The sequence below is a fragment of the Corapipo altera genome, unplaced genomic scaffold, assembly GCF_003945725.1.
Source record: "Corapipo altera isolate COAL_440 unplaced genomic scaffold, ASM394572v1 49, whole genome shotgun sequence".
Taxonomy (NCBI): domain Eukaryota; kingdom Metazoa; phylum Chordata; class Aves; order Passeriformes; family Pipridae; genus Corapipo; species Corapipo altera.
In genome coordinates, this window is record NW_020884879.1 from 16234310 (window position 1) to 16247582 (window position 13273).

Consider the following 13273-nt stretch of genomic DNA (forward strand, 5'->3'; position numbering starts at 1 on the left):
TTCAGAACTGTAATCTTCCCTGTGTCCCAACAACTATTTTGTGTATGATGGTTTTATTACTAAGAGGTAGGAGAGGTCAGATACAGTCACCAAGTCACTTAGCATGACATGGGGAAATCAGAGGATACAACCTAGCTGTCCTGGATACAGAGCTGTACCAGTCCTTGCACTCCTTTCAATACAGTGCTGTTGACTCGCAAAAGAGACCAGCTCGAACTGGAAAATGTATTTCTATGATGTATATTGGTTGGAGGACGACAGTTGATAAGGATAAGGGCTTTTTCCTGCTGCCTATATTCATGCTTTGCTTTCCCATAGGACCTAGGGCAGTGTCTGGGGAATACACATGGTGTACGACTCTGCACAGGGTTCAGTATTTTAGGTCTAGTGCTGAATGGGCTCAGCTGCCACTGCAAGTGCAGCAGAGGTACAAGTGAAGATCCCCGATTCAGAGGAGAGTCATGGATGGCTGTGCTGCAATTGGATGAGCTTGGCTGCTCCTGCCATGGAGCACTGCCTGCTCTCCCTTCTACTCTGGAGAGAGATGGGTTAAGCCCCAGGAAAACTGTGGCAAGATATTTCACCTAACCTGGACTCTAAAATGAACTACAGGTGCTGGTATGGCACGCAGCATGCTCTCTAAGCCAAATAATATCTCATGGGCTGGCTGATCCTTTCTCCCAGGCTGCTGCCTGTCTTTTAGTTTCCAAGAGGTAAGTACTTTTTCCATCAGTTATGTTATTCAACCTGCTTTTTAACCTAGCCTGGCCTAGTCTAGCCTTTTATTTTTAAAGATCCAGAATGGTTGTCATCTACCACACATTCTCAACTACTCTTAAATAAAGGAATATTAGAATGTTTGCAGACTGATGCAGTCAGCATCTGGCAAGTTGAAATGCTGTGGCAAAGTTGCAGAGGCCACAAGCTAGGTTTGTGGGCAGAGGTTTTTACCATTATCCTATTTGGTCTTTTTCAATAGCTATGCTGATTAGTGTTACTAAAATGTGGCTCTTTGAATTTACTGTCTATCCTACAGACCTGACAATTTGAGGAGTCCTGGTAGAACAGAACAACAATGCTGGTGGATAAATAAAATTACACTGTTGCATGGGTTCAACTTTTGGCTAAGTAATTTCATATCATAGCTGTGCCTTTCACTTTATTTTTGTTCGCCCTCCTCTTCGAAGCAAAGAAAACTACAAACCACTGTAGGTTTATAAGAGTATACAAGGATGTCAGAGTTCGTTACAGTTTGACTGCTAGGGCTCCATAGTTTATTATTTAATAGGCCATATCACTACCAGCATGCTTAGTCTATGTTTTGGAGAATCACTGTTTAATTTTATTTGTAAATTTAATGCAAGTGTTTCTTCCTGGTATTGAATAGACAGGCTTGAATTTTGCACCCTGTTGTTAAGGAGTATTTCAATGAGTTTGAAACAAAGCCTTTCTTCTAGTCACAGACATAAATACATGATATTTTGTTTATTTTACCCAGGCCACCTTTGGGAAACACTGAACACAAAGTTGAAACAGAAAATTCTCTTTCAAGGGAAGATATTAAATAAATGAAACATGAGGACCTGACATGAGATTTTGTGACTTGATTCAAAGTTAATAAACAGGAATCCAATCTGTGCAAAAGAGCCAATATGCCATGATAAGCCACAGCTCTGCCATTTCACATTCTTGTAGCATTATTTCAACAACTATGAATGTAGGGAGTTACTATTATGTAATACCAAAAAACCAAGATCAATGCACCTGAGGAGTGTACTCTGCAGATATATGAAATAAGGCTGTATACAGAATAGCTTGAACCCAGCCATGGCAGAGCACTCCCTGCATACATGATGCTGAGGCTGCTAATGGCTGAGATGGGCCCAAAGACTGCTGCCTCTGCTTCTCCATTCTTTGTGTCACACGACTGATATAACAGAAAAACAGATAATAGGTGGCTAAAATACTGATTTCTGCATAAACACAGATTCAAGCAGAGTATCTAAAGATAGGTGGGAAGGACATAAGGTGGCCCTGAGTCCATTTGAGAATTCTTCATATCCACACTGAAATTGACTGCAGTGGATGCTGAAAGTGAAATCCAAATGACAGGGAATGAAACACACTGGTTAGAGATCTGTGGAACGCTTGTTGCATGTGTTTAAGTGTGCTCATGTGCCAGTTCAGCCATAAACTTACTGCATCTTAGCTTCTCGCACTTAGTTACCCCCTTTCAGATTAAAAGTGATGTCATTTGGTTGTTTAGGTGGATTAGTAAATCAAAAGGCCAAAATCAAAATCTCAAGCTCTCTATTAAACTGTGGAAATAATTGGATTTAACCTCAGACTCCAGCTGTCCCTCATTTTTGATTCCAAGTTTGTTTGAAGGGGGTCTACTTTTCATTTCCAGTTAGAAAGGAGCGGTTTAAATGATTTTTTTTCCATGGATGAGAGCCAAAATCTCCCTATGATTTATGTCTCTGAATGAACAGAAATGCTTGAACATCAACCTACAAGTCTAAGGATGTGTAATTAACAGACTGCTTTAAAGGCAGCATTCATAGCTCATCTTCAGATTCATGTTATAGAAAGAAACATTTACAATAATCTGTTCTTCTTTTACATAACAATTAGGTCATCATTTCAAAAAAGACTTTTATTTCTACAGAATTATTGGCAATTAGTTTGTCATCTGGATAGTAAAACCAGCTGCCCAGAATTATTCCCACCAGGAAATTGAGGGTTTAGAAATCCCATGTATTTCCACACTTTAGAATGATACCACAAATATTCACCAGAAAGCCACTGTCTAAGAATTAAACCAAGTGTCTTGTGGAACAGACTCCTTTTGCCAGCATGTTTTCAAAATTACTAGAATGATTTTAGAAAACTGACCAGAGACAACATAGCCATTCAAAGTCCTGCCAGAGACCTACAAAAGGTTTGAACATCAGTCTATATTTGGTACAGATGAAAGAGTAATTAGAAGCCTGTGGAAAATATTAATATCTGAACTGTAACTTTTTCTGCACATTTCAGGTGCAGTATTATCCATCTCAGAACATTATATACTATTATGGAAGTATTAAATAGCTTCTGTCTCAGATGTTGATGTTTAAAACATTGGGGTATCACAGAATATGGAGGAAGACATTGCATGGATTAGGAAGAAATTAAAATGGCAAGAACAGGATCATAAAAGATCAGATCTTCACAGACAAATGTGGGAGAAAATATGTTTAAGAAAAAAAAAAAGAAAAAAAGGAGTATGAGATCAGTATCTTCTCTCATCACCCAGTGTTCAAGCTCAGGACTTGGACTGCTCAGAGGATAAACACCAAACCACATTCCCAAGCAAAACATGATTCAAGAACCAAATAAAAGTCTTCAGTCAAAGCCCTAGCTTGGAGCTGCCATAGCAATCATGAGGTTTGTCTTGTTTTTATTCCTAGTGGAAAAAAGGGGCAAATATTAAGCAAAAAGGACAATAAGCTTTCAGGGTCTGCTATAGTAACAGATCTGCACAGATGCCACCCAAACTAATGGGTGACCCAACGTCTTGAATTTTTAATAGCCTCTTTATGTTCAGGTTTTGATGGAAATTTAGTGTTTGACTTCAAAGAATTCCAATTCTGCTTATGTGTAAGAAAGAAAATCACAAAACATTCAGAAACTGACCTTCTCAAGTGTCATTTAACAAGCCTGTTGCCTGTGTTTAGCAAGAACAGCCAATAGCAGCAAAGGCATTTTCACTAACAAGACGATACTGACATTGGCTCTGTTACCTTCTTGACACACCCATGTCCTGGTTTGGTTCTTCTGTAGGGAAATGCCCAAAGACACTCAGCAGAACCCTCAGACCTCCTGGTTCACACAGCAGCTGGAGCAATGGTGAGAGGTTGAGGTGGTTTGAAGTTGACTCCCTGCCAAATCTCCAAACCTCATCACAAGAGCTCCCCCCTGAAACCATGGGAAAAAAAAAAAAAAAGATAACTGAAATGAGAGAGATGCAGCTGAAACAATATATATATAAATATATTTACACTTATATTACATTTATATACAATTGAAATATATGTACAATTTCAAAAGGAAAAGGGAAAGGGAAGAGGGAAGGAAAAAAAGGAACAAAACCAAAATAAAATATACGCGATCAATAACCCAAGATCTGACAACTAAAAGAATTAGCAAAAGAATATCCTACTACTCTCCTTCGGACAGCAGAAAGTCGCGCTGGAATGACTGCCAGGAACCTCTGTCTCCCAAGGTTGGCAAGGCCTTACCAGGCCTCACTCCCCAACACGGTAGACTCAACAGCGGGGAACCTGCACCTCCAAAGCCGTCGGAAAGAAAGAGGAACAAAGGTCTCTCCTCCTTTCTGGTTTACGTAAAAATCGTAGGGAATACTGGGTAATCTGGGCACTTCCTTGGTCACCAAGGAAGGCCCAGACTAAACTACCACAGAGGTTCTGGACAAAAAGGTTACAGATGGATGGATTTCAGCTGGACTATAGGAATACAAAAAAAGAACGATAATATTAACAAAACCTTACTTTTTTCCCCCCACATGCATTTTCCATTTAAACCTTGTTTACTGTTGATTTAATTTTGTTTTGCTGAGCCTTCCTTGTTCTTTAGAGAACTAAGTATATAGTTTAGGGTGGTTTTTATTTTTTTTTAAAACCCTCTTCAAAAACTTTCTGTCTTAAAAACAAAGAGCCCCAGGAAGGCTCTTACTGTGTATAAATCTGAGCAGTTTAAAATGAATTTCAAACTCCCATTTTATAAGAAGGTATCAGGAGCAGTCCTAGAGGAATTACCTGCTGTGTAGTGGAGATACTACTGGACTGACCTCCTGTGATCCCGAATTAATGACAAGTACCAAATGGCATGTAAGTAGATCTCTATGACACAGGTGCTCTAGTGACTTTTAAGTGAGTCACATATAAATAATGACTGCATAGATAGATTTAGGAGCTGGACCATGAATTTAATGCAAAGTTAATAATCCCTTCTGGAATTGTAGCATTTCTTGAGGTAAAAGGGAATGTCATGATTTTGTTCCTATTCAGTTGCTTGTCTTGGTACCGAGAACTGCATTTGTTTAATTTGGAGAGATATTTTGCTGGTTTTGGCTGGGATAGAGTTAATTTTCTTCACAGTACCTTGTATGGGACTAAGTTTTGGACTTGTGCTGAAAACAGTGTTGATAACTCAGGGATGTTTTAGCTATTGCTAACCCGTGTTTGCACAAAGCCTTTTCTGCTCTTCACCCCACCCCAACAGTGAGCAGGCTGGGGGTGCACAAGGAGTTGGGAGAGGACATACCTGGGACAGCTGATCCCAGCTGACCAAAGGGATATTCCACACCATATGGCATCATGTTCAGCATATAAAGCTTGGGAAAAAAAAAAAAAAGGAAGAGGGGGACATTTGGAGTGATGGTGTTTGTCTTCCCAAGCTATCATGACATGTGATGGAGCCCTACCTTCTTGGAGATGGCTGCCCATGGGAAGTGGTGAATCCCTGGTTCTGCTTTGCTTGCATGCACAGCTTTGTCTTTACCATTAAACTGTCTTTGTCTCAACCCATGTGACAAAAAGTTGTCTCAACGCAACTTTTACTCTTCTAATTCTCTCCCCCACCCCAATGCAGAGGGAGTGAGTGAGTGGCCATGTGGGGCTTAGTGACCAGCTGGGCTTCAACTACAAGAGGAAGGAAAACAGGTATTGTTGCACCCTCTTGTTGAATCAGTTTCAGTCCACCCAATGGATTTAGCTGAGGAGAACAAGGGGCATCACTGCAATTTGATGGTGTGAGCACACGCCTCACAGGCAGGAGCCTGATTTAAGTGCCAGTTTCCAGGACTTTCTGTATTTTGCATTAAGCAGCTATACAGAGGCAAAGTGGTTTTGCTCTGAAAACATCAAACAAGTATGCTTGACTGAGAGCCTGCACACTCGCGCTCCTGTTTTCTTCCACTCCCATAGAACTGCTCTGGCTCTCCGAGAGCAATAACAGCAGGCAGCCTCCCACATAGATCTGTATAGAGTTGAAAGCAGACTTGGCTTAAAGTCACCTGTATCCTGTGTGAGTAGTGCCTAATCACTAAGCCTCTGCAGAAAAGGTGAGCAGCAGGTGCCACACAGGACATGGGCACTACCTGCCATGTACCCCAGCACAGGCAGCCTCCGGTCCTGCATGGGAAAAGGATTCCAACCATCAGTGAAGGGGCCAGGCCCAAGCTCCCAGTAGGGACAGAATCTCATACTCAGTTCTAGTGCCAGTGGCTGGCTTCAGCAGCTCTTCACTGAGGCTCTTAGCTCTCACCATGGAGAGCATACGTCCAGCTGAAGCCCTGGATGCCCTGCTCAGCCATCGTGACACTTAGCTTTGCTGAGCCCAAGCCCTGACAACATACCTGGGTTATTCTGTGATAGAGGAAAGAAATTAAATTTACCTTTCTAAACATATTTTTCTCAATTTTGGACAACTCATCTTTCCTCCTCCTTGCTTTGCCTTGTTTTCTCCCAGATTTATGAACCTACATTTCTCAAATCAATTTATGTTTTGTCTTTCCCTAACTACTTTTCACTTTCTCTGCATTATATAGCACTCCCAGCTACTCAGTTTAATGCAATTTCTAGATCTCACCTAAAATTCCATGTCAGATTTGACATGACTTGGCAACAAAGAAAATGAAGCTGACTGGGGCTTCTTTTGCAAATGATTCAACTCTGACTTCGGAAAACAGTGCACCTCTAACATGAGTCTGGAAATAGCACAGTGTCAAAGGCCAGTCCTCCAGGAAGCAGTAGACAACAGACCCTGCAAAACATTTCAAAGTGAGTGTGAGAAACAAAACCCAAGGCCCAAACCTCTTCCCAGCAAAAACACTACCAGTGGTGGTGAAGTAGTGGAAAGGGCAGATCATTAATAACATACTTACTTGTGTCTCTGTCTGACTTCCACAAGGTGTTAGTTGGCAACATCATATGGCTTCCACGAGAGCTGACAGATCTGTATTTTCCAAATTTTTCCAAATATTTTGGTTTTCTTCCTCTGTTATTCTAATGCCATTAGCAGGAACTAATAGCTACTTAAAAATCAGAAATAGCAATGTAGAATATTAATACAAAACAAAAAATGGATTTTCTCCTGGTCTATCAGAATAAGAAAGTTTATTTGCAGTCATATAAAATTAAATGCTGACAGTTACAAAGATGTATGGTTTGAGTAGTCAAATGTAAGAGTTTTATTTATCATTCATAGTTGTACTGAAGAATGAGAGTAGGGAGCATTTTCTGTTGCAAACCATTTGCTTTAAAGTCGGTTAGACAACAGGCTCAGTGACACACCATTTTAATTCTGCTATCCTAAAAAATCTTGGCAACATCTATCTATCTATCTATCTATCTATCTATCTATCTATCTATCTATCTATCTATCCATCTCTCTATCTATCTAAAGTTCACACAGTTAATAGGCTGTGGAGGGACTTCAGGACACATACCCCAGAGATTTCTGTCTTTTTCTGTGACCTTCCTGGCACATGAAGGTGCACCCCAACTGTGCAGAGGTAATGGAGACAGGGAAAAAGTTTCAGCAGGGGCCAGAAGAGGGACTTCAACCAGCCTCCCCTTGATTTATAGCATCCTCACCTGAGGCCCACATTGTTACAGCATGCTGCTGTCCACCATGCTGTGGCCAAGCTGCCATCCACACCATGAAGCTGGTGGGATAGGGTAGCCAAGAGACTGTAGGACTTCTCACCAGACTCTTGTCCCGTCACATTCCTGGGCACAATGCTGGGCAGCCGCTGGGAGGCCATTTGGGAGTACTGGGTGCTCCATACAGTGACCCTCCCTGGTTACCTACAGACACTTTTTGCAGCCTTGCAACCCTCACACCTCTTCTCTTTTTTTTTTTTTTTTCAACCTGGGAGCTGACTGTTTTCCCCTCCATTTTCCCTTTTTTTTCTAGCTCTTTGTCTGCACGAGAGAGCTGGATGGTTTTGTTAGAGCCAGTCCCTGGCTAAATGGAGAATGGTAAAAGTGGCAGCTGTGCAGCCTTGCCATTGACTAAGAACAGAGGAAGACTGGGGCAGGACTGTGCCTCTCTCTTGGCATATGACTCGTGTCTCTTGACATCTATCCTCTACTCATATTGCAGTGCAGAATTCAAGAGTCACAACACAGAGAAGTAGAAAACTGAAGGAAAAGGCAAAGGAGAATTTCTTACAATATTTTATTGCCTTGCATTGCAAGCATTTTTGAGTACTACTCACTGAGCATGCATTCCAGTCATTAACAACATAAATAACAATAATTAGTATTTTTAATTTCACTTTCTTGGCCTTACCTCAAAGTTACGTGTGTTATTCTTAGAATGAAAACTATTACAGCTGAACTTTGTTATCAGTGAGCATCTAAGAAATGGAAACTTCAAACAGTATTGACACGTTCCAAAAAGCAGGCACCAAGTTTATGAGCTACCTACATCACAACATAATCTTCTTCACTCTGCAGGAATCCTTGCTTTCTTACAAGATGTTGATTTATGAAGGGTGTTCATATGACATTCCTTAAAAAAGAATTATTTTTCTGAGTATTGAACATAGAAGCAGGTCCTTGGTGAGTCTTAGTTTTGCTTCCATTTTTTAGGTTGTCAGTTTTAAAAGAAAGGGATGGAAAGCTCAGTTTCATTCTTCACATTACACGCAAAAGTTTTAAAATCTGTAATTGTGATTTACCACTGTAAATTCAATGTTCTAGTGGATTACAGCAGAATGATATATTTCATCTGATTTCTTTTGCCTCAAAAAAATCAGCAGTACATATAATCATTTTAAGATGCAAAAGTTCAAAATAAATGAGGGACGTGAGGCAACATTTTTTCATATGAGAATGTGTTTTCATGTCACAGCATAGCATATTTAGGCTACATGGCTGCTATCAGCAACGTCATATAATGTTTAGCCACAGGCCTGTCAGGGTTCTGGAAACAAATGCTGGGAGCTAAGCAACACTCGCAAATTCATGTTCTTGGTTTAAGACTCATCTGAGATCAGAAGCAATTATGAAAGAGCATGTCTTTATAATATTGTGATCACCCACCAGCCTAAACACCAAATCCTACAAAATGAGCTCCACATAACAGTCAGTGTATTTTCATGGTCAGTGCAGGAGCACACCTGAGCACTGCATTCAGTGCATCAATGGGAGGAGACAGACTTAGAGAGGGCTTTTTAAAGCGTGGTCAGCTGGCAAGGGGATTTCAGTCTCCATAAGACCACTACCCTAGTAATTACAAGAAACAGCAAACCTCAGAGGCTTTGTTTATTATTTGCAGAAGTAAACTGCAAAACCTCATGGAATTACAGCCACTATGCTTGTTCCAGAGTTCAGAAGAATCTGTTCAACGTTTTTGTAACTGAGAAAATTCCACTTCGAGCTTTCTGAAGGTAAGTCATTTCTCAGGGAAGACGATTTCTGGCACCTGGCAGCATAGTGGTAATGAGTGGGGCTGGAGATCTTGCAAAAAGGACTGCCAAGGAACAAGCTACACTGCAGCAAAACCCAAGAAAAGATTTCCTGTAGGAAAGGCCAAAGTGTGGAAGATACAAACAAAGAAAGGTGTTCAGCATGTGGAAATTGATACTATTACAGATTAGTTTCTTGCCCATAATCTTTTATTCAGGTTATTTTACTCTTCCACAGGACTCAGGGAGATGCTAAAGGCTAGACACATACAGAATTCAAGCTACCTGAACTGAGACTTAGGCACACTTAATGCAACTTCATCCTGTTCCTTACATAAAGCTATATGATACCATGGTTTGTAAAGTTAAGAGTTATTTACATCTTATTCTTTTACCTCTTTACATGCATCCAGTCTTGCCAGGCACTTCCAGCACCTCAGATATCATTAGGATCAATTTTCTCAGAAAACATGGCAGACACCAGTTGATTCTACACATGCAGGGAATGGGAGCAATGCCATCCTTTTGGTCACTATTGCTGCGATGGGACAATTAGTTAAAAATGTCCTACGCTGACCTAATTCCTTTTCTCAGTCAGAAGACACAAACCCATACTTGATTAAGCCAGCCTTCTGTTTGGCTTGAGAGATGGTTCATCTCTCTTTTTGAAGCCATACCAAAACATAGCAACAAAACGCAGGTCTCACTAGACCAGAAAGAGAGCACAGGTGCTAACCAGCTTGTCAAGGCTCTCACTGACAGGCAGAGGAGCAAAGAGGGATCTTCACCAGACCATGTGTCTACAATAAAGCATCTGCTGTAAAATTGTTGTCACTGCCTCTCTTCCCCTAATTTAAAGGGCAGCCTTGCTCTGTGTTTGTAAAAGATAAATGTTAGTCCTGAATTTCCAGAGATGTTCAGGTTTGTAGAACCTCAGAGGATGTGAGACTTGTTATAGCCCTGAGTGAGATGTCTAAATGGTGGACTCATCCATTAAGCACATGGATTGCTTTGGATGACAGAGGCACTGTGGCACCTAAAAGTTCAGGCATTTGCTTCTGTGAGTCACTTAGACATAGATTTCCAGGACACTAAGGCCTTTTTCTCATGCTGATAAGCAAAACAACTGCTGCTTATCTAACTGAGCCTTCTGTAAACTAGATGCAAGTATTTTTTAACCTATTTAACATCTCAGCTGGGCACAAGAAGGTGCAACTTCTCTGCCTTGGGACAGCAAAGATATGAGGGACGTCTCCTCATTCCCGACATAGAGGACAGAAATATCACAGACTTGCATACAAGACAATTGTTTAATATGTTCACAAATCAATTTTATTAATTTAAAACAAAATTAAGGAAGAAAAATTCTGTACACGATTGTGGACACAACACACTTTTTGTACAATAAGGCCCAGATAAACTTTGTCTTTTTTTCAGTCCACTAGTGACTAAAAATTGAAAAGAGCCAAAATAAAAAAAAAAAAAAAAAAGACAACCAACCCCCCCCATCACTGTCTACTTTGCTTGAGGAAAAAAAAGGCTAATTAAAGTCTCAATTCTAAAAACTACCCACAATGTGCTTTATGTACATATGTGAGTACTGCATGAGTTGCAACACTCATACTGGGCAAAGTAAAGCACATGTGCAAGTCTTGGTAGGATAAAAACCTGTCTGTTGGTAATAAAGCAATCCACAGACTTTGAATTCTAGCAGCAATATGATTCCTCCAACAGAGAAGGGTGTTGATTTGTAGCTACATTGGTGCTTTGTAGCTTTGCAGGTAGCTGTTTTGAGGCTGGTGTTTTTTTGCAATACAAAACAAAAAGAAAAGCTGGAAAATGAACCAACAAAGCTGAGGCTTCTTTTTAATACGATATTTAAACAGGGCAAAGGGATTTAGCACAATTCAAGCCAAAAAGTCAGACTAACGGTTTATCTAACCAAGTAGCTCATAGCCTTCAAGATTAGAAAAGTCACAAGTCACAGACAGACACAGTCTAGATTTGTCCTGTAAGTGAGTACAGACAAAAGCAAATTTTAACTCCTTGGCGATAACTATTTCAGCATTTCCATTGCCAGCAATGGATGTTATATCTTAGGAAAATCTGACTCCTGGTGGAAGAGGATTAAAAATCTTAAACGTATATGAGCAGTCTTGTTCAATTTCTCCAAAATATTCTCATTTCTAATTTCTAAAAATATTGACGACGATATTTTCCTTCGTTTTTGGATGAGACAAAAACTATTTGATACCAAGATTCCAGTTTAAGTTACATCTCAAAATATATTTGTGTTCTTTCTCTATTTCTTTATGGAATGACTCTCCTAATTAATTTTTCAATACTCTAAAAAAGGGTTAATATGTTAACTTTAAAAGAGGAAACAAAAAGACAGCAAAGGACTCCTCTTCAGTTGTGTTTTATCTGTATTTCCTTTGACGGGGGGGACACACAAAATCAGTCTTCTCATAATCAGAGTGAGTGAGAGAAGAAAATGGTAGAGAAACAACTGAGAACAAAACCCAATTCCTATTGACACTTGACATCCATGCTTTTGGTCTTGACAAATTTATCTAAAAAAAATCCATTATCTACATATTTATATCCAACACATCGATAAGGCACTGCACAAGTTTGTGCACAAGTGGCCTCATTCTTCACCAACAAGGCATTACTATCTTTCAATAGCATTTACCTTAACAATATGTAAAAGAATCATTCATTATTACAAATTTACACAAAAAATTCTTCCTGTACATGATTGTCTCAGTGATGTACCTATTAGTTTAAATTAGACATATTTTAAACTACTCTGTAATGTGCTAAAATCAAAAGTAGTTGCTGTACCATAAGGCAAAGGCTTATAATAGCCTTTAATCCTATTATACATATCCTCAGTTATATGATGTCAAAATATAGTCTGTTCATAAATAAGTAAAGATGTACAGAGTACCCTGGGTATGAGAAACCAAAAAGTAAACCTTCTTTACAAGAAAATTACTCCACTGGTATTTTGCAAAATCTCAGTCTTCATTGTGCAATCAAGTTTGCTGTGGTAAAGAAATGGTGTGTGTCACATTGAAGAGACTACAAACTACAAAGCATTTGCAGGTCCTTTTTTTTTCTTCACAGGTATGAACCTTTTCTTTCCTTTCCTTTTTTTTTCTTTTCTTTTTTTCTTCTCTATTTCTTTTTGGTAGCAATATGGTAAAGGTGAGTTGTTCAAACACTCGCATGGCTTATTTTCGTTGGACTCACAGTACCAGAGCCAACAGCTGTTCTGAAGAAAAAGACATGCTCCTCCGTTTACTGAAAGGGCAAGGGTTAAGACCAATTGCAGCTGTACGTCAACATGTTGAAATCACAAAGTTCTGTAGTCCAATGCTGACACAAGACACAGGCATCCCATCCACGGGCAGAAGGAGGCTCTGAGGTTTGAAAGTGCTGCTGAGCTGCTACAAGTACTCCAGTTCCAAGGCATGGTGAAGGGCCATAAGGTCAGAGTGGCTCGAAATCCTCCAAAATGGCATTGCATGCTGTGAACAGCACAGACAACATGTAAAAATAACTCCAAGCATTTTGGTATTTAGACCCACCCATTGTCTTTCACAAGGATAAGGGAACAGTTCAGAGAGAGGAAAAGAGCTCCTAAAACCTTGAGTCCTTCATGTTTATCTCCGGTTTCTTGGACCCACTCCCTAAGCATAAATTCTTAATAATAACAAATCTATTTCCAATAGGAATTAGAGCAAACATGTCAGGAAACCATAAGGAAGGGAGGGGCCTCCAATC

General features: G+C 39.9%; 1 protein-coding gene across 1 annotated transcript in view; it reads right to left on the minus strand.

Moving 5' to 3' along the window:
- Positions 1–10790: 10790 nt before the first annotated feature.
- The window catches only part of EYA1 (EYA transcriptional coactivator and phosphatase 1), a 163573-nt gene continuing 161090 nt past the window's right edge, over positions 10791–13273 (minus strand). The window contains exon 20 of the mRNA XM_027638873.1: positions 10791–13017. Within this exon, the coding sequence (XP_027494674.1) occupies positions 12937–13017 (81 nt within the window). The 3' untranslated portion in view covers positions 10791–12936. The remainder of the gene's footprint in view (positions 13018–13273) is intronic.